At 45.2% G+C, this 26,131-nt stretch overlaps 1 protein-coding gene across 3 annotated transcripts in view; it reads left to right on the top strand.

The window, feature by feature from the left end:
- Positions 1 to 26,131, top strand: part of LOC111138933 (ASH1 like histone lysine methyltransferase) — a 189,099-nt gene that overhangs the window by 85,599 nt on the left and 77,369 nt on the right. For all 3 annotated transcript variants that reach the window (XM_022490937.1, XM_022490935.1, XM_022490936.1), the window contains 2 exons: positions 5,982 to 6,720; positions 18,152 to 18,331. In XM_022490937.1, coding sequence (XP_022346645.1) covers positions 5,982 to 6,720; positions 18,152 to 18,331 — 919 coding nt within the window. The remainder of the gene's footprint in view (positions 1 to 5,981; positions 6,721 to 18,151; positions 18,332 to 26,131) is intronic.

The following is a 26,131-nucleotide window of genomic DNA, read 5'->3' as shown; positions in this document are numbered from 1 at the left end:
GTATAAGATATACAAATATCTTATAGTTGTCTGTCCTCTGTCTGAGGGGAAGAAGTCCTGTCTAATCCATCAGTGTCATCAGGAGAGGTGGGCAGTGGTAGGATCATTCTAGGCAGTGGCAGTAACGTGTGGAAAGGGGACAATAGTGAGTTGAAGAAATTAAATAAACGAGCCAGTGTGGTTAGGGTAAAGGGACTGAAGGTGAGGCTGGGAAGGCAAGTAGGGAACCTTAATAATAACAGGAGCCACTGAAAATTGTAGACAAGGAAGTGCATACCATTTCTTGGCTTTCCCTCCTGTATTTTGATTGGTAGATCACTTTGACTTACGGTCAGAAATCGAATTCCTTCATCAGGTCAAGGCCACCCTGTCAGATGCTTGTTGAATTTATCCGATGATGAGTTTCAACATATTTGAAGCTTCATATTAGCAGCATTTTGCCAGAGGTACATTGAACTTGGGCATCCGTGAGGACCTTGTCTCTCAGGGTGCTGTTTTCATACTGCTTCAGGGAGACTCTCAGACAGGGAGTGGCTGCTTTTGATGGTGTGGACCTAAACCAGGGTTTAGCAGTCTGCAGCCTATGGACCGGATGTGATTCAAGGCTTCCTTTAATGCAGCCCTCCAACTAAAAATCTTTTTTACTTTTTTATTTTTTTTTTAAGATTTTATCTATTTAGAGAGAGAGCCCTAGCGGGGAGAGGGGAGTGGGAAAGGGAGAGAATGTCCACCGGGCTCCCCACTAAGCCACAGCCTGATACAGGGCTCGATTCCACAACCCTGAGATCATGACCTGAGCCAAAAACTGAGAGTTGGACACTTAACTGACTGAGCCACCCAGATATCCCTATTTCTGGTATTTTTTTTTTTAAGATTTTATTTATTTATTTGACAGACAGAGATCACAAGTAGGCAGAGAGGCAGGCAGAGAGAGAGGCGGGGAGAGCAGGCTCCCTCCGAGCAGAGAGCCCAATGTGGGGCTCGATCCTGGGACCCTGGGATCATGACCTGAGCCGAAGGCAGAGACTTTAACCCACTGAGCCACCCAGGCGCCCCCCCTATTTCTGGTATTTTTTAAAGGATCACTTAAAAAGATAAAGGAGGAAAGAAAAAGTGTATGTGAGACATTATATGTGTCCTCGAAAACCTAAAATATTTACCATTGAGATTTTTACAGAAACAGTTTGCCAGCGCCTGAAAAGAAAGAATAAGATTTCAAGGAGATAGCCACAAAGAAAATCACCAAAATATTTTACTTTATTAAATAAAAGAAAGAATACCCAGGTCCATGAAGTTACTCTTACCGTAAGACCATTTTATTCATTCGAATAAATACTTGTTGAGAGTGACTGATACTGGGCATCGGAGATACACACCCGAGTAAGATGAGGCTCCTGCCCTCCAGGGTGCAGTCACGGTCACCAGAGAAGGGCATGTGACATCCTCTAGCAGACCAGTACGCAGAATACGGTGACACACAGAGGAACTCCAGCGCTTAACGTGTGCGTGACTCAAGAAGACTTCCTGGAAGCTGTGACACATAAACTACTGTCGTTTGTGTCGACACGTGGGACAGAGTGAAGGGTGGGCATGTGTTAACACAGAGAGAGGCACAGAACCGTAACAGAGAGTGCTGGTTTGGAGAGCAGGGCGTTGTGTGGTGTTCCCGGCGTGTGCGGGAATTGATGTGACTGCGGCGGCGAGCGAGGCTGCGGAAGTCGCGGGGCCCCGTAGGGCGCAGGCTATTTTGTTGTTTGTTTGTTTGTTTGTTTCATTTGAAGGCCTTGAGTCTTTGCTGTAGAGGCAGTTGGGAGCCAGTGAAGGATTTTGAACAGGAAAGATAAAAACTATTTGATATATTGTATAATTCAGTATTGGATAGACTTTGTGGTGCTGAAAAAGGCCCAGAATTTCAGGGACTGGAGACAACAAAGTCTTCCTTTTGTTCCTACCCTGTGACCGTTGCGGGTCCTCTGGGTGTTGTCTTCCTTCCAGGCCCCCGCCCGCCCGGCAGAGCCTCTGTCTGCAGTGTTGCTGGTCTTGTGAGGGGGGGTGAGGGGCATAGGAAAGCCCTGAGCAGCTCTTAGAGTTTTTGCCCACATTTCAGGGCTAAAGCAGGGGGCGAGGGTAAGTCTTCTGCGGAGGAGGAGTGGGGGGTACGATGTTACGGAAGGCGGGGGGGGGTGCGGCAAGGACTGGTCCCAACAGCATGGTCTGCCGCACACCCATTTTGGAAAAGCTCTACAGAATTCCAGCGTGGACAGTGGAATGGGACAAGAAACGCACGAAGAAATGCATAGGTAATGGCTTCGGGTTTGGACATGTTCAATTTGAGCAGCGTTTGGGCTGTTGACGTGAAGGTGTTGGTTAGCCATTTGGAAGTGGTGGCTGGTAGTTTGAGGGGGATATCTGGAGGAGATGTGGACCTAGCAGAATGCAATAGGAGGTTTAATCTGGCAGTGAGTGAGCTAACCCAGAGAGGATGGCAAGAATGCAGATTTAAGAAACATTTGCATTGGAGGGAAGTGGAGGGAAAGATGTCAGTGATGACATAAAAGTTTTAAATAGATTTTTTTATATAGAAAAATCAAAAAGTACGAGAAGCCTCTTAACGTAAGATGTCACAAAGAGGCCAAGAAAAATTAGGACAGAAAAGGGTTAATAATTGGGAAAATGATTTTTATAGAACTAGTTTGCAAGTGGAGAGTTAGAGCAGTTTGGCTCCTCGAGAGGAGACTGCTAGAATTCAAGTGGCCGTGGTCTAAATTCGAGCTCTTTATTTCCAGCAACGAGGTAAATGAGATGTACTGAGCAGACAAACTTCTTGCTACCTAAAACTAAAAATACGAGATAAAATTCAGAAAACGCTTCTTAAAACATTGCTGAACTTTGAAATCAATAGGAAACCAGAAGTTGTAGAAAGCTTAACTCAACAGAACTGAAGAGTGTTAGAACCCCTTGCCATCCGCCTGACTCCTGGTGGCAGATAGCCTGAGCGGCACAGAAGTTCAGGTCAGGTTTCCCTGCATAAATGTGGCGTTTACCAGGGTAAGAGCAAATGGAAACAAACCCATCACAGAAGAAGGCGGTTCCTCGTTTCAGTTTGGCTTTGGGCGGAGCAGGAAAGGAGCTTCTCTCCACAAGCTCATTCTCATCTCCTGTCTCACGTGCCCTTTTTTTTTTTTAAAGATTTTATTTATTTATTTGACAGAGAGTGAGAGAAAGCATGAGCTGGGGGAGGGGCAGAGGGGGAGGGCGAGGGAGAAGCAGACTCCCCACTGAGCAAGGAGCCTGACTTGGGGCTTGATCCTGGAATCCTGACCTGAGCCGAAGGCGGCTGCTTCCCACCTCCCTGCATGAGCCACCCAGGCGCTCCTCACATGCGACGGATACTGCCTGTGGGACGCAGGAAAAAACTAACGAAAATGTGTTGTTGAGTGGTAGTGCCCTGAGTTCCTTCCAGAGCCAAAGGAAGATTTAATTCCTATTTAGTATAAACCCGAGTGTTTTCAGTGAATATATCCTCAGTCTCAGTTGACCTGGCATTCTCGTTTCTCCAGCAGCACAAGAGGGACAGCCTTTATTTTGCATTCAGAAAGCAGATCACTGAATCAGAGCTATGTCCTAACCTTCAAGTTGTAGACAAAGAAATGAAAATGTGTAGCGACCATCTGTTTAGTAATTGAGATGTATAAACGACTGAATAAATACAATTTTGTACAAGACATCTTATGGTCCATCCTTGAACTAATCCAGAGGGGTAAATACACTGAAGGGTTAATACATAAGAATATTATTGCACTGATGGCGGCGGTCATCATTATGGAAGCTGTCGTCTGTGACCTTAGCAGAATCTATTGGGAAACATGACAGTAGCCCGCCTAGACTGCCTGATGGTGTGGACGCTGGGAGCCAAGGGCAGATGTCGTCAGAGAGAGCCAGGTGGCATGTGTCCTGCCTTTTCCAGCCCACACTTGGAAATCAGCATGTTCTTTCTTCCGTGGCATTCTTTTTACTGGAAGGAGCTCACTGAGGGCAGCTCCTATTCAAGAGGAGGAAAATTAGATCTACCACCTGATGGGAGAGAAAGCAGAAGACTCGGGTGCAGGTTATAATAGCTCCGCAAGCTGTCGGACTGCTGCTTCGGGGCTGGGAGATGAGGCTGGCTTAGCGTCCAGTGGCTGTGGTGTCACGACGGGAAGCAGATCGGTTCAGGAGCCGGACTCCCACGAAACCACGTTTTCTGGTGTGTGGGGAGGGAAGCGGAGGAATAGTAGGTGATGTGGCCTGAGCGTGGCTGACAGAACTGCTGCTGTCGGGTTGGTGGCGCGGGTGCATGATGTTGGGGAGGCGACTTGCCGGTATCCCCGCTGAGTTCAGTAGTCTGGAGGAGCAAGGTTGAAGGAGAAGGTAATGACTTGGGCTGTGACTGAGAGTTTGAGAAATCGGTGAAACATGCAAAAGTTGAGAAGTAGAAAAGCAGGCTTTGTTCGGAAGGTAGAACTTGGGGCATGGTCAGAATGTAGGTGGTAGGTGAATGAATTGCCAGAAAGTGTGGAGAGTTCAGCAAGGAAAGCACCTGTACCAGACAGAGTGAGAAAATGCTCACGGGCACCAGCCGGTGTCGGAAGGAGGCAGTTCTCATTGTGGTCAGCTTCAGATAAAATTGAAGATTGGGACATGTACTCGGATCATTGAAACTGCGAGAATAAACATGGGGCCGGGGGGAGGTAAGTATGAAAGGTAAAGACAGTGCTGGGGGTTAGGGACCTCTGCAGTTAAATCTGATAGAGTTGCAAGTAATTGGAAGATAATCCAAGTGTATTCTCAGAGAAACCGTGGAGGCCAGATTTTAAGAAGTGGTGGTATTTAATGGCTCTGAGAATTTGAAATTTGAAAAATCCTGAATTTAAACAAGACTACTGGATATCACCTGAAGGGAGTTATTGGTAATTTGAGAAAAATTCTAGTGTGGTCTGATAAGATTAAATTTAGAATACGCAGGGCTTGAAGGGGTACCTAGAATAGTACCGCATTTTAAACGCACACAGGCAGGAAGTGCATCGATGAGCTTTGGAAAAAAGTATGACCCGTGTTCATTAGTAGTAACCGACTGGCATCTTGGGAAATGGCCCAAGTACGATCTGATGTTTACAAATATTGCAGAACTAAGACAGTTTACCAGGGGAGGGTCAGCATTTCCCACATTCTGTGTAGTCATAAAAAAGTGCAGAGTGGTATTTGAAGAACAAAGATCACCAAGTCATTGGGCCACTAAGATAAGAAGGTTCACCGAAGACCACTTATTTTCCAGTCTTCGGTCAACATGTATTCTTTCTAAACTAGTTTAGACATACGTTTAGTGTTCCAGTTTTAAAGCTTTTCCTAAGAAGTTTCACTTGTATCCTTTGTACTCACAGCATTGTTAGAGCGCTGAACCAGGAGTATTACCAGCGTCTAACTGGCAAGGCTCCAAACGTAAATGGACCATCAGCTCCGAAGAAATAAGCCATTTCTTTGTGGTTGTGGCTTCGTAGCTCACGTATTGTTAGGGAAGCAGGCCAACTTTGAATTTTTTTTTTTTTAAGATTTTATTTATTTATTTGACAGACAGAGATCACAAGTAGGCAGAGAGGCAGGCAGAGAGAGAGAGAGAGGAGGAAGCAGGCTCCCCGCTGAGCAGAGAGCCCGATGTGGGGCTCGATCCCAGGACCCTGAGATCCTGACCTGAGCCGAAGGCAGAGGCTTAACCCACTGAGCCACCCAGGTGCCCCAACTTTGAATTTGTTATGATTACTTTAATATGCCTTATTCAGGAAAATAAACCATCAACTTGCTTGGGAGAGGCAGATGCGTATGGTGTTAGGATGTTTAATCGTGTTAAGAAAAATGGAGCAGTATTCCTTTTCTTTGGTATAAGAAGTTACTTAAATGCCAAGCTGTGTTCAGTTCGTATCTGTGTGATTTGTCGTCTTCTTTAGTAAACGGAGTTCCCTCTCGAAGTCCAAGACTGCTTGCTTCTGGGGACGACTCTGTGGGGAGTCTGCTGCAGCGGGTGGTCCAGCACGAGGACCAGGAGCCCCTGGAGAAGAACATCGATGCCGGGATCGCGTCTGCCTCAGGGCCCCCTTCCTCCAGCCCAGGACACAGCCACAGCAAGGAGCGGGCCCTGGGGAAGCCAGACAGCCTTCTGGTGCCCGTGGCCCCCAGTGACACTTGCGGTGGCAGCATCTCTCTCCTGTCGGAGAAGCCACAGAGCAGCTGCTCGCCCCACCACATCAAGAGGAGTGTCGTGGAAGCCATGCAGCGCCAAGCTCGGAAAATGTGCAATTATGACAAAATCTTGGCCACGAAGAAAAACCTGGACCATGTCAATAAAATATTAAAAGCCAAAAAACTTCAAAGACAGGCCAGGACAGGGAATAACTTTGTGAAGCGCAGACCGGGGCGACCTCGGAAATGCCCCCTCCAGGCGGTGGTGTCCATGCAAGCGTTCCAGGCCGCCCGGTTTGTCAGCCCCCACTCGACCGAGGGCGAGGAGAGCGCGGCCCTGCCGCTCCGCGGCGACACGGTCACGGACGCCATTGAGGCTGTGGTGCAGAGCGTCACCCTGAGTCCAGAACACAAGAAGGGGCTGAAGCGGAAGAGCTGGCTGTTGGAGGAGCAGGCCAAGAAGAAGCAGAAGCCGTTCCCAGAGGACGAGCAGGAGCGCTGCATGAGGTAATTATCCGTGTCCACGGCTTGTCCGAGCAGAGCGGAATAGCGGCTTATGGACGTAAGGTCCGGGTGCGGCGAGTTCGCGGGTAACCCCTCACCCTCCTGATGTAAACCTGCGCTCCTCTGGGGCTTTTGTTTCAGCGCGTTCTTATTCGTGGCTGCCCAAAATTATAAAGAATTAAGAAGCACGTGGGATGTAACAGTCCAGTCTGAACCCCCGATTTGCAGAAGAGGAAATCACGGCCCAGTGAGGTTCTGTTTTGCCCAGCACGCGGCTGTGTTACGGTTACTTTTAGGCTCGCACTGTCTTCTCCGCTTTCCGTCCTGTCACCACATAGGCTTTCTGCGTGTTACGTTTATTTTCTTCACAGTCTCCTTGTTATGTTCTTGCTTTTTTCTAAAAGATACAGAGCACAGAGCCAAAAATCACTCCCCAAAAAGAGCTCTTAATTCTTTTGTTGTATCCAACCAGGTTTTTTCCCTAAAGGTATGTTTGGTAGTTTTAAGTGAGTTAATAGGATACTCCCCATTTTCAAATGACCGTTCCGTTATAAACACAGCAGGCTGTCCTAATCACATGGCAGTCCCGTTCACAATTAGACAAATACAAATTAAAACTGCAAGACACGTTGTAAGCCTCTTAACATTTACTTTCAAACTGCTCTCTTGAAAGCCACACCTGTTAATAGTTCTACTAACATACAGTGTCATACACTATTTACCCCCACTCTTATCTACCCTGGAAATTATCTTTCTAAAAATCTTTATAAAAATGTTTTCATTGTTTTGATATAGGTGAAATATGCTTCATAAATGTTGGTTCCTACTTATTTCAATTTGCACTAATTTGCATATTGGGACATTAGTATTTGTTGATGTATCTTACCTGTTTTTTAAGTACTCATTCTATACAGTCAAAATAATAACCGTTAATGTTTTTTGTATGACATTTGATTTTCTCTATTTTTTTTGCCAAACAACAATGGAACAATTAGAGTTTATTAGTCTTTTTCTCTACCATCTGCCTGGGCAAATCTTATAGAGAGAGGTTTTTTGTTTTGTTTTTTCAAGGTTTTATTTATTTGACACAGAGATACAGAGTACAAGTAGGCAGAGCAGCAGGCAGAGAGAGAGGGAGGAGCAGGGAGCCCACTGTGGGGCTCGATCCCAGGACCCTGACATCACGACCCGAGCCAAAAGCAGCCGCCGAACTGACTGAGCCACGCAGGTGCCCCGAGAGAGAGGTTTATCATCTCTCTCTAATGCATACATTTAGGAAAAATACCTTTTTTTCTACAGAATATGTGGGATTGAAATTTCTTTCGTGAGTAGTACGTACTTGTACTACTTTCAGTGAAACGAAAAGCTTACTGATGGAAAAGTTAAGTCTCTTTTCACATGATCTCATTTCCTCTCCAATCCTGTTCTCCTCAAGAGCAGGACTGTGAACCGTACACCACATAACGGCACCCAGCTGGCCTAGTCAGGGGAGTGTGTGACTCTTGACCTTAGGATCATGAGTTCAAACCCCACTCTGGGGGTAGAGATTACTTCTTTTATTTATTTATTTATTATTATTATTTTTTTTATTTATTTTCAGCGTAACAGTATTCATTGTTTAGAGATTGCTTCTTACACCCGTACAGAGGTGTGCATCCGCAGAGCTGGGGTCTCAGTAAGTGGTGGTGCCCTATGGTTTTTAACTCTTTTTCTTCATATGTCGCAGAGATCTTGTCATTAGGGCATGTCGAATTACCCTACTCCGTGCTAAGAATACAGCATAATTTATTTAACTGTTCTCCTTCAGTGGAGTCCATATTACCTTTACTTCTTTTTTTTTAAGATTTTTACGTATTTATTTGAGAGAGAGCCGGGAGGAGGGGCGGAGGAAGAGTGAGAAGCAGCCCCCCAGCTGAGCAGGGAGCCCACTGTGGAACTTGATCAAGGATCCTGGGATCATGACCCAAGCTGAAGGCAGATGCTTAACTAACGAAGCCACCCAGCACCCTCCTGCCCCGTCACCTTTAGCACACGGCTGTTTGATCAGCTGGAACTGGCTTTCGACCGAGGCGGGAGCTGGTGCTGTATTTATGACCATTCGTTTGTCAGGTTACGGTTTTACAAGCGTAGCTGGTTTTATGTTGTATGTAGTTTTACTCTCCATATTCCCACTGAATTATAGTAATTTTTTTCCCCCTTTGGAAAGGCAGGAAAATAGAGATTTTATTTTAAAAAGAGATTTAATTTAAACTTTTTAAACATTTTATGTTGTTGGGTCCCAGGGTCCATTGTCACGGTTTCAGGGCCCGGCAGCCTATTTCAAGAACCAGTGTTTGTTCATCTTAATCACTGAGGCTTTACAGCACTGAAAAGAGAGCGCCTGGGTGATTCAGTCTGTGAGGCGTCTGCCTTCAGCTCAGGTCTTGATCCTGGGGTCCTGGGATCGAGCCCCATGTCGGGCTCCCTGCTCAGTGGGAGGTCTGCTTTCTCCTCTCTGCCCCTCCTCCTCGCCTGTTCTCTTTCTCTCTCTCAAATAAATAATCTTTTAAAAAAACACTGAAAAGAGAATGATTCCTGCCTTCATGGTAGTAAGAAAGTGACAGTTCGTGACAATTTGACCATTCATTTTAGGGGAAGGGTCACCTTAAAAATGTGCTTGGGAGAAGAGGGTGTATTCCAGAAAAGCCTTTCTGTTCCAGGAAATTCTAGTATCATAGTCACCAACATGAAACACTTTAATTTTCCACAAAATTACAGTTTAGAATTTGAAGAAATTACGAAGAGGAAGATACAGTTTCTACCCTCAGGAGGAGAGGGGATGTATCACGAGAGGACATATCACAGGAGGTTCCCAGAGACAGCAACAGTTCTTCACCTTTTTTTAAGTAGAACCTGCTATGGTACTTGTTACATAGCAGGGGGTTGTTCATTTACTTATTTAATAACATTTATTGCAAAATTATTTATCCAGCGTGCTGAGGGTAGGTAACAATGGTAAGCAAATTTAGATAATTCCCTGCCCTCAGGGATCACACAGTCGGAGTTCCAGCATGAGTGGTTATTGAGTGTTACGAGAATATATTGTTGAAGTGATTGATCTCACTGTGGAAGTAGCGATGAAATTAAAATCTGGAGAATAGACTTCATCTGTTACGTAAAGGATCAAGGCCAGAACAAACGTTACAGGCTGAGTATGAAAAGGCATGGCAGGTTCAAGGAGGTGAAAGAAAGCTTCTGTTGCCAAAACACAGAGCTAGTTAGAGTCGTATGGTCTAGGGCCTGGGGAATAAGTCTGAAGAAGGTTGTAGGGACCAGATCATGCAGAGAGCTTTGTTCGCCACGTTAGAATTTGGACACTATTTGTTGATTAATAACAAAGCAGATTGCAAAAGGATAATATAATGGTTATGAGCTGGGTTGTAGAATCAGAACCGGGTTGAAATCCTGGTTCTAGAAGGAAAAAAGAGAAATTTATGTAAAAAAACTAGGTAAAACATAAAATCATAACATGGGGCGCCTAGGTGGCTCAGTCGTTAAGCCTCTGCCTTCGGCTGAGGTCATGATCCCAGGGTCCTGGGATTGAGTCCCGCATCGGGCTCCTTGCTCAGCAGGGAACCTGCCTCTCTCCGCCTCTGCCCGCCTCTCTGCCTGCTTGTGTCCTGCTTCTCCCTCACCCACTCCCCCAGCCTGTGCTCCCTCTCTCGCTGTGTCTCTCTCTGCCAAATAAATAAAATCTTTTTTTAAAAATAAAATCATAATAAAAATATTAAAAATACTTAGAACTGAATAATTGCTCTGCTGCATGTTAAAACTTGGGGGATGTATCTGAAGACGTGCCTAGAGAGAGACTCACAGCCTTTTAAGGCTTATATTATTTTTTTTTTTAATGCTGAAACTTCATGAACCAAGAGGCCAGTTAAGAAATGAGAAAAGAGGGACGCCTGGGTGGCTCAGTGGGTTAAGCTGCTGCCTTCGGCTCAGGTCATGATCCCAGGGTCCTGGGATCGAGTCCCGCATCGGGCTCCTTGCTCAGCAGGGAACCTGCCTCTCTCTCCGCCTTTGCCTGCCTCTCTGCCTGCTTGTGTGTTTTCTCTCTCTCTCTTTCTGACAAATAAATAAATAAATAAATACTTGAAAAAAAAAATGAGAAAAGCAAGAGAACAAGCCCCAAAATGGTCAATGAAGGCGATGGAAACATACACATTAAGTTAGCAGAGCCACCTGTGTTGTTACATGTTGCTGTAGTTACCTCCTTTGTACTATTGTGCACTCATCCATTGTTTGCATACAATACAGTTTTTTCATTTTACTGTTGAGTTATTTCCACATTGAGGTTATTATCCAAAAATGTTGCTTTTAATATTCCTTTAATGTCCACTGATGGATATGGGCACTCATTTCTTTAGGGTACATTCCAAGGAATGGAATTAATGAATAAACTAAAAGTTTTGTCCCAAGACTTAATTTTAGGCTATGGTGTATTAAGCTAGTGTGGAGTAGCTGAGAGAAACAGATCGTTGTATGTACGCAACCTTGCTGAATGACAGAGGTAACATTGCATATCAATAGAGACAGAAAACACTATTTAATGGATTGTGCCCTAAATGTAGATGTCACAGTAGTAATGGAAATGAAATTGGTTTCTGTCTTTTTTGTGTTTTTTAAGATTTTATTTATTTATTTGACAAGAGAGAAAGAGAGATCACAAGCAGGTAGAGAGGCAGGCAGGGGTGGGGGGGGCGAAGCAAGCTCCCCGCTGAGCAGAGAGCCCGATGCGGGGCTCGATCCCAGGACCTGGGATCATGACCTGAGCCGAAGGCAGAGGTTTTAACCCACTGAGCCACACAGGCGCCCCTGTCTTATTTTTTTTTTTTTTTTAAGGAGAGTGAGCAAGAACAAAAGAGAGCATGGGAGGGGGGTGGTAACAGAAGGAGAGCAAGGGACTCTGGGATCACGACCTGAGCCAAAGGCAGGTACTCATCCCTCAGAGCCACCCAGGTGCCCCAGAATTGGTTTCTGTCTTACCCTGTATACAAAAATTAAATCCCAGTTGACTAAATCTGTGTTAAAAGCAAAATTTTAAACTTTCAAAGGCTAATAGATGAAAAGAGAAAAATTTCACAACCTTGTTGTCAGGAAGGCTTTCATAAACAAGATACCAAAAGCTGTAACCATACAGGTAAAGACTGGTATCTTAGATTGTATTAAAACTAAGAATTTCTGGGGCACCTGGGTGGCTCAGTGGGTTATGCCTCTGCCTTCGGCTCAGGTCATGATCTCAGGGTCCTGGGATCGAGCCCTGCATTGGGCTCTCTGCTCAGCGGGGAGCCTGCTCCCCGCCGCCTCGGCCTACTTGTGTTCTATCTCTCTGCCAAATAAATAAATAAAATCTTAAAAAACAAAACAAAAAAAAAAAAAAACCTAAGAATTTCTACTCACCAAACATCATTGTGACAAATACATAAAGACTTGCTACAAAGTGGGAAATTTGTAACACTTGTAATGTGTATGGTTTGGGCATCCAGAATATATAACAACAGCAGCAACAAAAATGTATTATCGGGACGCCTGGGTGGCTCAGTGGGTTAAGCAGCTGCCTTCGGCTCAGGTCATGATCCCAGTGTCCTGGGATCGAGTCCCACATCGGGCTCCTTGCTCAGCAGGGAGCCTGCTTCTCCCTCTGCCTCTGCCTGCCATTCTGTCTGCCTGTGCTTGCTCTCTCCCTCTCTCTCTCTCTGACAAATAAAATCTTTAAAAAAAAAAATGCATTATCAACAAACCCTATATAATCTAGCAGTTCCCCTTTAGAAAAACTCTTGCCCAACAATCACCAGAAAACACTTTTTGGAAAGGTAGTAGCAAGATTGGTTATAATGTATAGAAAATGGAAATATCCAAGATTACCATGAAATAGAATAAGTATATAGTAGGTTTTCACACAATGGAATATGATATGGTAATAAAAATAATGAATTACAGCTGATATGTTATATTGATGGATAAGCCTTAGAAACATTAAATTTAAAAAAAAGCAAGCCTCTAAAAATGATTTACTAGCTGGTACTATTTTTATAAAGAAAAAGAAAACAATGGTGGATACCGAACAAAATACCGTATTGATGTAGATCAATATATCGTAAAACCATATTTTGTCTTGTTTATTCATTTATTTATTTTAGAGATATAACATGCACATGAGTGGAGGGGGGTAGATGGTAGAGATGCAGAGGGAGAGAGAATCTTAAGCAGGTACCATGCCCAGCATAGAGCCCCACGAGGGGCTTGATCTCATGACCCTAAGGTCATGACCTGAGCCAAAATCAAGAGTCTGGCACTTAACTCAGGACTCAGTCTGATGACTCTGAGATCAGGACCTGAGCCAAAACCAGGAGTCGGGTGCTCCCCCACCTGAGCCACCCAGGTGCCCTTGAAACATTCATTCTGAGAGCCATTAGTCATAGGTGTCCGGACGGGGCACGGAGACCGTGGCAGCCCTGAGTTTGATGTTAGAGACCAAATGGAGTGAGGAGTAGGGCCCTGGGAAAGGGGGTGAGGGCGAGCATCAACGCAGCCTGGAGTGTCAGAGCCTGAGTCGAATGAGATGCACAGTCTGTAGAGGGAGGGGACAGGGGGACAGGGGTGGCCTTGTTGCTCAAGCGTAGGGCTCTTGATTTTGGCTCAGGTTATGGTCTCAGGATCATTGATTGGATCCAGCCCCATGTCAGGCTGCGTGCTCAGCAGGGAGTCTGCTTCTCTCTCTCTCTCCCCCTCTGCCCCTGCCCCCACTCGCACACACTTTCTCATTCTGTCTGTCTAATAAATAAATAAATCTTTAAAAAAGAGTGAGTGAGTGCCTGGTGTTGGATATAGATAGCAGCAAGGTTAGGAAGTGGTCCATCCCAGACTTCGTTAATAAGAATTTTTAAAATTCTGTGGTTCGGCATTTGCATTTCTTGTAAACTGTCATGGTAATTCTGCTGTGTGTGGTCTAGGGACAGCACCTGGGGAAGCATAGCACTGGGAGAATTTCTACATGTCGGTGATAAGCACGAAAGCAGAAAACATTTTTTATTGCAGAAAAAGAAATAAGATAAAGAAAAAAGGTAAAGACAGAAGTAGAAATGAATTTGCCTGGAAAGGAGAAGAGTAAAAAAATAAATATTAAATTATTAAATGTATAAGAACAGGTAAAAAGGGTAAATGATAAATTGACTGGTTAGGTGAATGGATGGGTAAGATAGATCCTACAACAAGTACGATGCTTCCCAGTTATGCAAGACTCGGCGACTGTCAGAAGTCGGGTAACGTTATTCAGGACATCAAAAGGCTAAAGAAGAAAAATCACACAAATACCAGTAAAAGAAGAAACGTAATTTCACAGACTCTAACACGTGTTTGTGAGAGGAGCTCCCAGCGGTCTGTGATCAGATAGAACTACCTCAGCGTGATAAAGACCATGAACCAAAACCCAGAGCGGACAGCCCGGTGGGAGAGGCTGAGAGCTTTTCCCGAGGCCAGCGACGGGCAGGTGCCGCCTGTGCCACTTGGGCTCAGCTCAGCTTTAGAACCCACCAGAAGTGTCAGGCAAGAAGAAGTAAAAGTAAAAGGTGTTTTGCAAAGTGAGACATCGTAAAGATAAAAATAAAATTAGCTCTGTGCACAGATGCCATGACCTTATATGCCGGAAATCTTGACGATCTCTCACAAAACTGGTAGAGCTCTGAACACGTTCAGCAAGTTGAGAATCAGAATCCGCACCCACAGTCAGCTGCGTTTCTGTGACCCAGCGATTCTCCCAAAAAGAAGTTAAGTCTGTTCTTCTCACGGTAGCGTCAAGAAGAATAGAATGGGGGGCGCCTGGGTGGCTCAGTGGGTTAAGCCTCTGCCTTCGTTCGGCTCAGGTCATGGTCTCAGGGTCCTGGGATCGAGCCCTGCATCAGGCTCTGCTCAGCGGGGAGCCTGCTTCCTCCTCTCTCTCTGCCTGCCTCTCGGCCTGCTTGTGATCTCTGTCTGTCAAATAAATTAAATTTTAAAAAAAGAAATGAAGAAGAAATAGTTAAGAATAAATTTAGAAAGGCAAAACTTGTATGTTGAAAACTACAGAAGAGGGCTCCCAGGTGTCTCGGTTAAGCGTAGGCCTTCGGCTCAGGTCATGATGCCAGGGGCCTGGGATCAGGTTCCACGTCAGGCTTCCCTGCTCCTCCTTTGCTTGTCCTCCCACTCTATCTCTCTCTCTAAAATAAGTAAAATCTTAAAAAAAAAAAAAAAAAAAAGGAAGGAAGAAAAGAAATTTCTACAAAGCATAGTTCAGGGGAACGGAAGACGTGAACACACGGAAAGACAGCATGTACTACTCATGGCCTAGAAGACCTGATGTTGAGATACCAGAACTACCCAAAGTGATCTGCAGGTTTAGTGCAAAATCCCAGTGATGTTTTCTGTGAAATAGAAAAACCCATCCTAAAATTCATCAGGAATCTCAAGGAATCCCAAACAGCCAAAACAGTCTTGAAAAAGAATGAAATTAAAGAACTGACTCTTCAAGACTTTTTTCTTTTTCTCACCTGTTTGCACTGGCTAGAACTTTCTTTGATGCTGAATATATGATGAGAGCTGACAGTTTCCTTGTCCTTGATACTAGGGAAACTGTATTTCTTTGGCTCATACTTACCACTGAAAGACTATGGAGGAAATTCCCTGCCATGTTGTAGCTTCGGTTGCAGGGTCCCTAGCCAATCTGTTTGCTTATGTGTGTTTTATATATAGCTTCTAGTGTTTTTCATTTACTTAGTGGATGGATGAGTGGCAGTATCCGTTCCATCTTTGCCTGGAACTGGAATTGACTTAATTTTTTTTTTAAAGATTTTATTTATTTATTTGACAGAAATCACAAGTAGGCAGAGAGAGGAAGAAGCAGGTTCCCCGCTGAGCAAGAGAGCCCAATGCAGGGCTCGATCCCAGGACCCTGAGATCATGACCTGAGCCGCAGGCAGAGGCTTAACCCTCTGAGCCACCCAGGCACCCCTTATTTATTTATTTATTTTTAAGATTTTATTTACTTGAGAGAGAGAAAGCACACTTGTCAGCACGCAAGTTGGGGAGGGGGCAGAGGAAGTAGGAGCAGCAGACTCCCTGCTGAGCCCAGCCTGGACCCACAGATGGCACTGCACCGGCCGCCCAGGTGCCCCGGAAATCAACTTAATTTTTGAAGGCGTTTTTGATTGACTTAGAATTCTGTTTGAATAGTCTTTTCCTCCTTCCCCTCCTTCTCCCTCCTCCTTCAGCACTTACAGATGTGTTATTGTTGCCTTATGGCTGGCTCGCCTTTACTTCAGCCGCAACATCTGCACTCGTTCTTACTTTTGTGTCCTGTATGGGTCGTATTTTGTCCTCTCGCTTTTTAAATTTTCTTGAGTAATTTTTAGCAATTTACTATGATATGCCTTGTTTTTTTTTTTATTTTGTTTTTGTTTTTTAGTTTATATTGTTTATGGTTTGTTTAGCTTCTTGGAACTTTGACTTTATACTTTTTATCAAATCTGGAAAATATTTGGCCATTCACGTTGGGTTTTTTTCACTGTGAATTTCTTTACGTTGTAAATGTTGCATCATCGTGTGTCGGGCTTTTTGTTCTTTCCCAGATGCTCAGGGGCTCTGGTAGGCAGTTCAGGTACTTGTGGTTCGGCTGATTCCTTTGAAGACTGTTTTTTTTTTTTTTTTTTTAATTTAAGTTTTATTTTTTTTAAACATATAATATCTTTTTATCCCCAGGGGTACAGGTCTGTGAATCGCCAGGTTTACACACTTCACAGCACTCACCATAGCACATACCCTCCCCAATGTCCATAATCCCACCCCCCCAACCCCCTCCCCCCATTAACCCTCAGTTTGTTTTGTGAGATTAAGAGTCACTTATGGTTTGTCTCCCTCCCAATCCCATCTTGTTTCATTTATTCTTCTCCTACACCCTTAACCCCCCATGTTGCATCTCCTCTCCCTCATATCAGGGAGATCATATGATAGTTGTCTTTCTCCGATTGACTTATTTCGCTAAGCATGATACCCTCTAGTTCCATCCACGTCGTCGCAAATGGTAAGATTTCATTTCTTTTGATGGCTGCATAGTATTCCATTGTGTATATATACCACATCTTCTTTATCCATTCATCTGTTGATGGACATCTAGGTTCTTTCCATAGTTTGGCTATTGTAGACATTGCTGCTATAAACATTCGGGTGCACGTGCCCCTTCGGATCACTACATTTGTATCTTTAGGGTAAATACCCAGCAGTGCAATTGCTGGGTCATAGGGTAGTTCTATTTTCAACATTTTGAGGAACCTCCATGCTGTTTTCCAGAGTGGTTGCACCAGCTTGCATTCCCACCAACAGTGTAGGAGGGTTCCCCTTTCTCCGCATCCTCGCCAGCATCTGTCATTTCCTGACTTGTTAATTTTAGCCATTCTGACTGGTGTGAGGTGGTATCTCATTGTGGTTTTGATTTGTATTTCCCTGATGCCAAGTGATATGGAGCACTTTTTCATGTGTCTGTTGGCCATCTGGATGTTGAAGACTGTTTTTAAGCTTCACTGGCGCTGGTCTTTATTCTGGGGGTACTTGAGCTGTGTGGAAGTGGGCGACTCTACTCTCTGGGGGGTGTGCGGGATGTCCTAGTACCGGGCACTGTCCTCCCACGGTGCCTCGAGGAGGCTCCTGCCACCGTGTGTGAGCTCTGCGGGCTGTTGAGGTTCCGGACAGGACGCCGCTCGCTCTTTGTCCGGCCTTGCCGAACTTGACCCCGCATTTGCACAACCTCATAAGTGTACTGTGGGAGGCCCATACAGATTTCTAGAGTTGCTTTCCTCTGTGGCTTTCTCCACTCCAGGACTCTGCCCCAGCAACCCCAGTGTCCTCAACCTCTCTGAGCTCTGTCCGTTCTTCACACTGGCTGTTCTCTGCTGGGGCTCTGCTCCCTCTGCCGTCATCCTCCCTGTAAAGGCAAGCTGGTTGTAGGACTATTCCTATTTTTTCTTCTTCCGTAAGTGGGCTCCACACCCAGCGCGGAGCCCAGCGCAGGGCCCGGACCCACAACTCTGAGATCAAGACCTGAGCAAAGATCAAGAGTTGAACTCAACTGATTGAGCCACCCAGGCACCCCCATATTTTTTCTTTCTCTGTTTTTTTTTTTTTCTTTTTTCAATTTTCTCTGGGATCACAGTGCGGTGCTATTGTCCAGTGTCTGCTAAGTGTTTCATAAACCTTCTCCAGGCCTATAGTAGTTTCCTAGATTTCTGGTAGGTTGTCTCAGGAGGACACGTCTGCTGTCTGTTACTTCATCACGGTCAGATGAGGAGGTCTCGACCTCGTGTTTTACTTGCTGTTGTGTTGTGTAAAGAGTCAGTAGTAAAAGTTTCCTTTAAACTTGTCTTTGTAGCTTTACCGCAGCGGCAGTTGTGGCCCCCAGTCCTCCTGAGACCCCAGCCGAGCCTCCTGAACCTGAAAATGCCCTGCGGCCCGTGCGCTGTCTCCTGCCAAGGGAGAAGAAGGCCCCACGTCCCCCAAAGAAGAAGTATCAGAAAGCAGGGCTGTATTCTGACGTTTACAAAACTGCAGAGTAAGTAGTATTACCTGTCGGCTGACGAGCTTTAAAGACCTGTTACTTTTCCATGTTCCAGAACACACTTCGGCGGTCAGAAAGCACAGTGCACACGTGACGTACACAAGTGTGACCTCCGCAGACACCTGAGTGTGCACTTTCCTCCTGATACTGCTCTGGTGTTGGGGACCAGTTGTGTTCTCAGATCTTTTTCTGGGGTGCTTGGTTTTTGTTTGTTTCGACTTTTTTTTTTTAATTAAAGTTTTTTTTTTAAATTATTTATTTGACAGAGAGATCACAAACAGGCAGAGAGGCAGGCAGAGAGAGAGGAGGAAGCAGGCTCCCTGCTGAGCAGAGAGCCCGATGCGGGGCTCGATCCCAGGACCCTGAGATCATGACCTGAGCCGAAGGCAGAGGCTTTAACCCTCTGAGCCACCCAGGTGCCCCTGTTTCAACTTTTTAATTTAAATTCTAGTTAGTTACCGTTTAGTGTAATCCTAGTTTCAGTATCTTCCCTCATCTAATCTTTTCTCTGCCTTTCTAGATTATATATCTGTAATTTGGATTCTAGGGGTGCCTTTTTCTTAATTAAAAATAAGAAAAATGGCACTATGTGTGCATCTCTAGTGATCTTGATGATTTTCTACATTCATTCCTCACGGACTGAATGCTTTCTGAGTTTCCAAACACTTAGTCGCATGAGGAGAGTATACCCCTTGTGAGAACGTCCTCTCCCCTTGGAGAGGGGACAGCTGAGGAAGCACTCCGATGCGGCAGCTCTCGTGGGGTAAGAGGCATCTCACAGAACACAGTTGATCAGGTTCTGGAAGTTTGGTACTAGTTTGCAGGGTAGAAAGGGGCATTTCATTATTCCAGGATAGCTTGTCCCAGGCACATACTGGGATGCAGGGATTTTTCAGTGCTTCTGAAATGTGGTGGCGGTGTGGAAAACAAGCATTGCGTGATAGGAACCACAAAACCATGGACCTAAGGGACTCTAAGGTATTCACCTCATTAAAGGAAATGAAAAGTGCAAGTATATGTTAGAAGATGAACTGTAGCTGCAGAGCGGAAAATGGGGGGCGACTAATGGCAGAAACACACGATGTCCCTCAAAAGGTTGAAAGGGTCTGAATTTTGGCAAGAAATAGTGAAATTGAAAGAGGAAAGATTAGATGTTAGAGGTATATATCGTACTTGTGGTTAAAGTGATCTCTGTGTAAACCACAGCACCTTATTCTGCATTGAAAAGATTTTTTTTTTTTTAGGTATTTTAAAAAAATATTTATTTCACCGAGAGATAGGGAGTGCACACAAGCAAAGGGAACAGGAGAGGAGGAAGCAGGCTCCCCGCTGAGCAGAGAGCCTGATGCGGGGCTCAATCTCAGGACTCTGAGATCATGACCTGAGGCAGAGGCTTAACCAACTGAGCCACCCAGGTGCCCCTGAAAAGATTTTCTGTTGGGACACCTGGGTGGCTCGGTTGGTTAAGCGTCCACCTTCAACTCAGGTCATGATCCCAGGGTCCGGGGATCGAGCCCTACATCGGGGCTCCCTGCTCAGCGGGGAGCCTGCTTCTGCCTCTGTCTCCTGCTCCCCCTAGTTGTGCAGTCTCCTCTCTCTCTGACAAATAAATACATAAAATCTCTTTTTTTAATATGTATTTATTTGACAGAGACACAGAGAGAGGGAACACAAGCAGGGGCAGTGGGAGAGGGAGAAGCAGGTTCCCTGCTGAGCAGAGAGCCTGACGCGGGGCTCGATCCCAGGACCCCAGGATCATGACCTGACTTGAAGGCAGACACTTAACAGCTGAGCCACCCAGGGGTCCCTAAATAAATAAAATCTTAAAATAATAATAATAATATTTTTCTATTAATTTGCCCCTGAAGTAGATGCCACAGAAGCTCTTTGTACCAGATCCCTGCCTTTTGGATCATGAAAATATTTTATTCATGAAGCTTCTTAGTTTCAGCTCCCAATAATAAGAAACTCTCTCAAATATTCAAGACTTGAAGAAGATAGACATTCATTTTCCTTTAACGTAAAAACTGTTACGAAGGACGCACTTCGGGGTTACTGTGGGAACTCCGCAGTATCCTCAGGAACCTGGAGCCCTTTCTGTTCTTCCGCCTCAGCATTTAGCTTCCACTTCTGTGGTCACCTGCTGTTCCAACGTAGCTGCCTGAGTTCAGCCGGAAGGTCTTCGTTTAGAAAGCAGAAAAGAAGGGAGTATAAAAAGCACACACCTTCTTTGTGAGGAAGCACTACGGAGTGACTGTGCCTTCCCGTACGCCACCCCCGAATTCATAATTCGAATCCCTAATCCCTGACGTGGTAGTGTTTGGAGGTGGGACTTTAGGGGGCAGTTAGGTCATGAGAGGGTGGCCCTTGTGAGTAGAGTGAGTGGCCTTAGAAGAAGCCCTTAGAGAGAGAGATGTGCTCTCTCCACTGGGTGCAGAGCAGCGAGAGTGGCATCGCAGGCCAGGAAGAGGGTCTCACTGGAGCTCAACCCTGATCTTGGACTTCCAGCCTACAGGAGAGTGAGCAATAAAGATGTGTGGTCTCAGCCACCCGGTAATATGTCACAGCAGCCCAGACCGACTCAGGAAGGACGCTTGCAAAACCTCGTTCATAGAGCCTGGCTAGAACGTAATTGTGGAACCGCACTTCAGCCACAGGTCAGGCGGGGAAGTAATGGTTAATATTTCAGATGGTGGTGCCTAAAAATAAAAATTAGCGTTCTGTCACTATAAATGAGAAAATGAAATATCTTTTGGAAAGAGCTATTTCAGTTATAATTTTAAGCAATGTTTTTGCTGAATAGAGAAAACAAATCTATTTCTCCATTTTCTGCTAAAAAAAATTGAAGTTCCGGTTTTGCTTTGTTTGTAGTAATGTACTTTTTCTGGATTAAATCCCTAAAAAAAGGTGAATAATAAAGTCAGACTGTGAGTCAGAAGATCAATATCTTTAGCCCTATCGGTGTTTTAAAATGTCTCTCGTCAGGGGCGCCTGGGTGGCTCAGTGGATTAGTGTCTGAGTCTTGATTTTGGCTCAGGTCGTGATCTCAGGGTCGAGAGATCGAGCCCTACATTGGGCTCTGAGCTGGGTGTGGCGTCTGCTTGAGAGTCTCCCTCTGTCCCGCCCCCCAAATTTAAAAATAATGATAATAAGTTACTTAAATGTCTCTGGTCGGACAGAAGTCTTGCACTCTGAGAATGGACTGAGAGAACCACCTTGTTTATGTAAGCACAAGCTACTCGCGTCTTAGAGACGAGGACATCAGTGGGTGTATTTTGGAGTACTGTGAAGAAATCGATCAGACGATACACGTGTGCGGTCTTCCAGACTGTGAAGCGGTGTATTTTTGTGGACTCGTGGTGGTGGTTTGTAGCAATTTGGGTTTTTTTCTTTGTTTGTGTTTTCTAACTAGTAAACAATTACTTAGAGCAGTTTTAGGTTAACGGCAAAATTGATACCAAGTGCAGAGAGTCTGCCTGCACAGCCTCTCCTCCTTGCAAGGTCCTGCACCACTGTGTTAGATCCGTTCTGATCCAAGAACGTACACGGGGACACATTGTTGTCCCCCGGAGTCCGTAGCTGACATTAGAGTTTGCTCGTGGTGTTGCACGTTTTATTTGTTTCCATAAATGCATAATGACACGTGTCCACCACTGTAGTGTCACACAGCACGGTTTCCCTGCCCCCAGATGCTCCATGCTCTGTCACTTTTTTTGGGGGCCACAGAATGGTACAAAGAAATTATAAAGTTACTCTTCTGTATATAAATCATCATAGGTTTTAAAAAGTTATGAGGGGATATGATTTCACTTGTATGGAGAACTTAAGAAGTGAAACAAAACAAGCCCTAACCCTAAGGAAAAGGAATGAGACGAGCCAAGAAACAGACTCTCTGCTCTAGACACGGATGGTCACCAGAGGGCAGGTGGGCGGAGCGGCAGGGGAGACAAGTGGTGGGAGAGGGAGGAGTGCGCCTGTCGTGCTGAGCAGTAGGTGGTGCGTGGAATTGTTGAATCACTGTATTCTACACCTGAAACTAATATTACACTGTATGTCAGCTATACTGGAATTAAAATTTAAAAATTAAAAAAAAAATAAAGTTATAAGAGGGAAGCGTGTGACTCAGTCAAACTTGGATCAAGATAAAACCAGTATGGGAGGTGTGACTTACATGGGGAGGTACTAGAAGTTAAAAGGCTGGTTAGGGAGCAGGACACCTTTGTGGTTTTCCAGGACAGGAGTCACAGCCTGAAATGCAGTGGTGACAATGCAGGGTGTTGGAAAGGTGGGCTCTTGAGAACATGGATGTTAAAATTGAAAGGGATTAAAGATTGGATAGATGGTATGAATTCAAGGACAGGGCGAGAGTCAGTGATGATCCCAGGGTTTCATTTTGTATTCCTGGTTGAATAATGATGTCATCAGCGAAAATATCAGAAATAAGTGTGTATAGACCGTACACCTTGGTTTAGGAAAACCTCCATTATCAGTGTTCCTGTATTTAGGTACAAAGAGTATCTAGTAATGCAGTCAGCGGGTCACCAGCAGAGCTCAGCCCGCCGGTTAGTGTCCTGGGCCCGCTGTGGCACGTTACTCAAGTTGCTTGAAGCAACACAGATCTATTAGCTTTAGTTCTTGGGGCGGGAAGTTCAGACCGAGTCTCTCCAGGCTAACGTCAAGGTGCTGGCGAGGCTGCTCTCCCTCGGGAGGCTCTGGAATGTCCAACTGGCTCTAAACTTAAATGGACCATCAGTTTCGAAGAAATAAACTATTTTTCTGGTCCTTATCTCAGAGTGAGAACTGTTGCTGCTTTTTTTTTTTTTTTAAGATTTTATTTATTTATTTGACAGAGATACAAGCAGGCAGAGAGGCAGGCAGAGAGAGAGAGGGGGAAGCAGGCTCCCCGCTGAGCAGAGAGCCCCATGCGGGGCTCGATCCCAGGACCCTGAGATCATGACCTGAGACGAAGGCAAAGACTTTAACCCACTGAGCCACCCAGGTGTCCTGTTGTTACTTTTTAAGTCACATATTAACTCACAAATATACTCACAAAATATTATATTTACATTTTATTATTGAAATTTCTTATTGTGGTAAAATACCAGAATTCGCCATTTTCACCATTTCTGAGCATACAGTTCATCTCATTCATGGCATTCACCATGTTGTGCAGTCATTACACCATCTATTTCCAACAATTTTCTTTTCTTTCTTTCTTCCTTTGAAGATTTTATTTCTAGGGTGCGTGGGTGGCTCAGTCATTAAGCGTCTGCCTTCAGATCAAGTCATGATCCTGGGGTCCTGGGATCGAGACCCACATCGGGCTCCCTGCTCAGGGCGAGCCTGCTTCTCTTCTCCCTCTGCTGTTGCTGCCCCTGCTGTGCTTGTGCACGCGCGCTCTCTCTGTCAAATAAATAAATAAAATCTTTCTTAAGTGATTTAAAAATAAATAAAGATTTTGTTTGTGAGAGAGAAAACAGAAGTGGGAAGAAGGAGAGGGAAAAACAGGGCGCCTGATATGAGGTTCAGTCCCAGGACCCTGGGATCATGACCTGAGACAAAGGCAGATGCTTGACCAACTGAGCCACCCAGGGGCCCTCCAGCATTTTTCTTTCTTTCTTTCTTTTTTTTTTTTAATATTTTATTTATTTATTTATTTGGCTGGCAGAGAGGCAGGCAGAGAGAGGGAGAAGCAGGCTCTCTGCCGAGCAGAGAGCCCAACCTCGGGCTCGATCCCAGGACCCCGAAACCATGACCCAAGCCGAAGGCAGAGGCCTAACCCACTGAGCCACCCAGGTGCCCTGAGCATTTTTCATTCCCCTAAACAGAAACTAACCAGGGGTGCACCTGGGTGGCTCAGTTGGTTATACATCGACCTTCAGCTCAGGTCATGATCCCAGGGTCCTGGGATTGAACCCCACATCAAGCTCCCTGCTACTACCTCTCTCACTCCCCCTGCTTCTGTTCCCTCTCTCACTGTGTCTCTATCTGTGTCAAATTAATAAATAAAATCTTTTAAAAAAGAAAGAAAAGAAAAAGAAACTGACCATTAAGCAGTAACTCCCCACACCTCACTCAGCCTGTAATGGCTCACGTGCTTTCAGTTTCTGTCGGTTTGCCTGTTGTAGCTGCCCCACGTCAGTAGAACCGTACAGTGTTTGTGCTTTTTCTGTCCGGACTCGTTAGGAGTGTCTTCAGGGTTCGTGCGTGCTCTGGCACGTGTGTGTGGCGTGTGTGGCCGTGTCGCTTTCCATGTGCACGTGCCGCACTTTACGTGCCCACTGGCTGGCGAGCACTTGGGCTGTGTCTGCCCTTCGTCTCCCGTGAATCATGCCGTGGTGAACACCGGCGCGGGCGCATTCACTCAGGTCACTGCTTTCAGCCCCGTGGATGTACTTAGGAGTAGAGTTGCCAGATCCTTGAATGTTCAGCGTTTTAAGGAACCACCAGATTTTTCCCCAGGAGCTACGCCACCGTCTGTGGATTCTGCAGTCACCGATTTGAGATCTCGTCTTTGAACGCGTGTGTGTTTTACCTGTAAATTTCCTCTTCTGTTGCTTATACCATATCAGATAAGTTTTGGTTGTTTGTATTTTCATTCTTTTTTTTTTTTTTTAAAGATTTTATTTATTTCCTTGACAGACAGAGATCACAAGTAGGCAGAGAGGCAGGCAGAGAGAGAGAGAGGAGGAAGCAGGCTCCCTGCTGAGCAGAGAGCCCGATGCGGGACTCGATCCCAGGACCCTGGGATCATGACCTGAGCCGAAGGCAGAGGCTTTAACCCACTGAGCCACCCAGGCACCCCTGTATTTTCATTCTTATTAATTTCAAAATATTTTCTAATTTCTCCTCTGATTTCTTTTTTTTTTTTTTTTTAAGATTTTATTTATTTATTTATTTGAGAGAGAGAGCACAGGCAGGAGGAGTGGGAGAGGGAGAAGCAGGCTCCCCTCTGAGCAGGGAGCCTGATGCCGGGCTCATTCCCAGGACCCCAGGATCATGACCTGAGCCGAAGGCAGAACGCTTAACGATGGAGCCACCCAGGCACCCCTTCAGTCTTTAAATCTGTTAAGACTTATTTTGTGGCTTCATGTATTACCTGTCTTGGAGAATTTTCTGTGGTCATTTGAGAAAACTTTGTATCTGCTGTTGTTGCATGGAGTGTTCTGTGTATTTCTGTTAGATCTAATTGTTAAGATCCATGTTGATGCGTGTGGTTGTTGTAACCATCACTGAACTTGGTTGGCATCTCCAGCTGTTCCTGTACAGCTGTCTGTTTCCTCTCTTCAGTCTTTGAATACTACGTTCCTTTGATGTTTGCTGAGTATGATTGTTGCTTCTAAGTGAGCAGACTCTTGTCAATATTTACTGTCCTCCTGTGTCTCTTGTAACAGTCTTTGACTTCAGGTCTCCGTCTGATACTGTAGTATAGTTATTCTGCTCTCTCGGTTACTGTTTAATTGGAATATCTTTTTTCCATCCTTTTCCTTTTCATCTTTTTCTTGCTTATGTCCTGATCTACGGTGATTCTCTTGGGGGTCCTGGGGGGCTCAGTCGGTTGAGCATCTGACTCTTGATTTCAGCTCAGGTCATGATCTCAGGGTCATGAGATCGAGCCCCATATCTGGGTTCTCTCTCTCCCTCTGCCCCTCTCTCTGCTCTCACCTGCAAGGGTACTTTCTCTCTCTCTAAAATACATAGAGAAAATCTTTAAAAAAATGAAGTGAGTCTCTTGTGGGTAGTGTATAGTTAAATCATGTTTTTTATCCATTTCGTTTCTCTCTGCCTTTTGTT

The sequence above is a fragment of the Enhydra lutris genome, unplaced genomic scaffold (genome assembly GCF_002288905.1).
Source record: "Enhydra lutris kenyoni isolate GAN:26980312 unplaced genomic scaffold, ASM228890v2 scaffoldscaffold94, whole genome shotgun sequence".
Taxonomy (NCBI): Eukaryota; Metazoa; Chordata; class Mammalia; order Carnivora; family Mustelidae; genus Enhydra; species Enhydra lutris.
The sequence above is the reverse complement of the archived record's forward strand: the minus strand, read 5'-3'. Positions and strand labels throughout refer to the sequence as shown.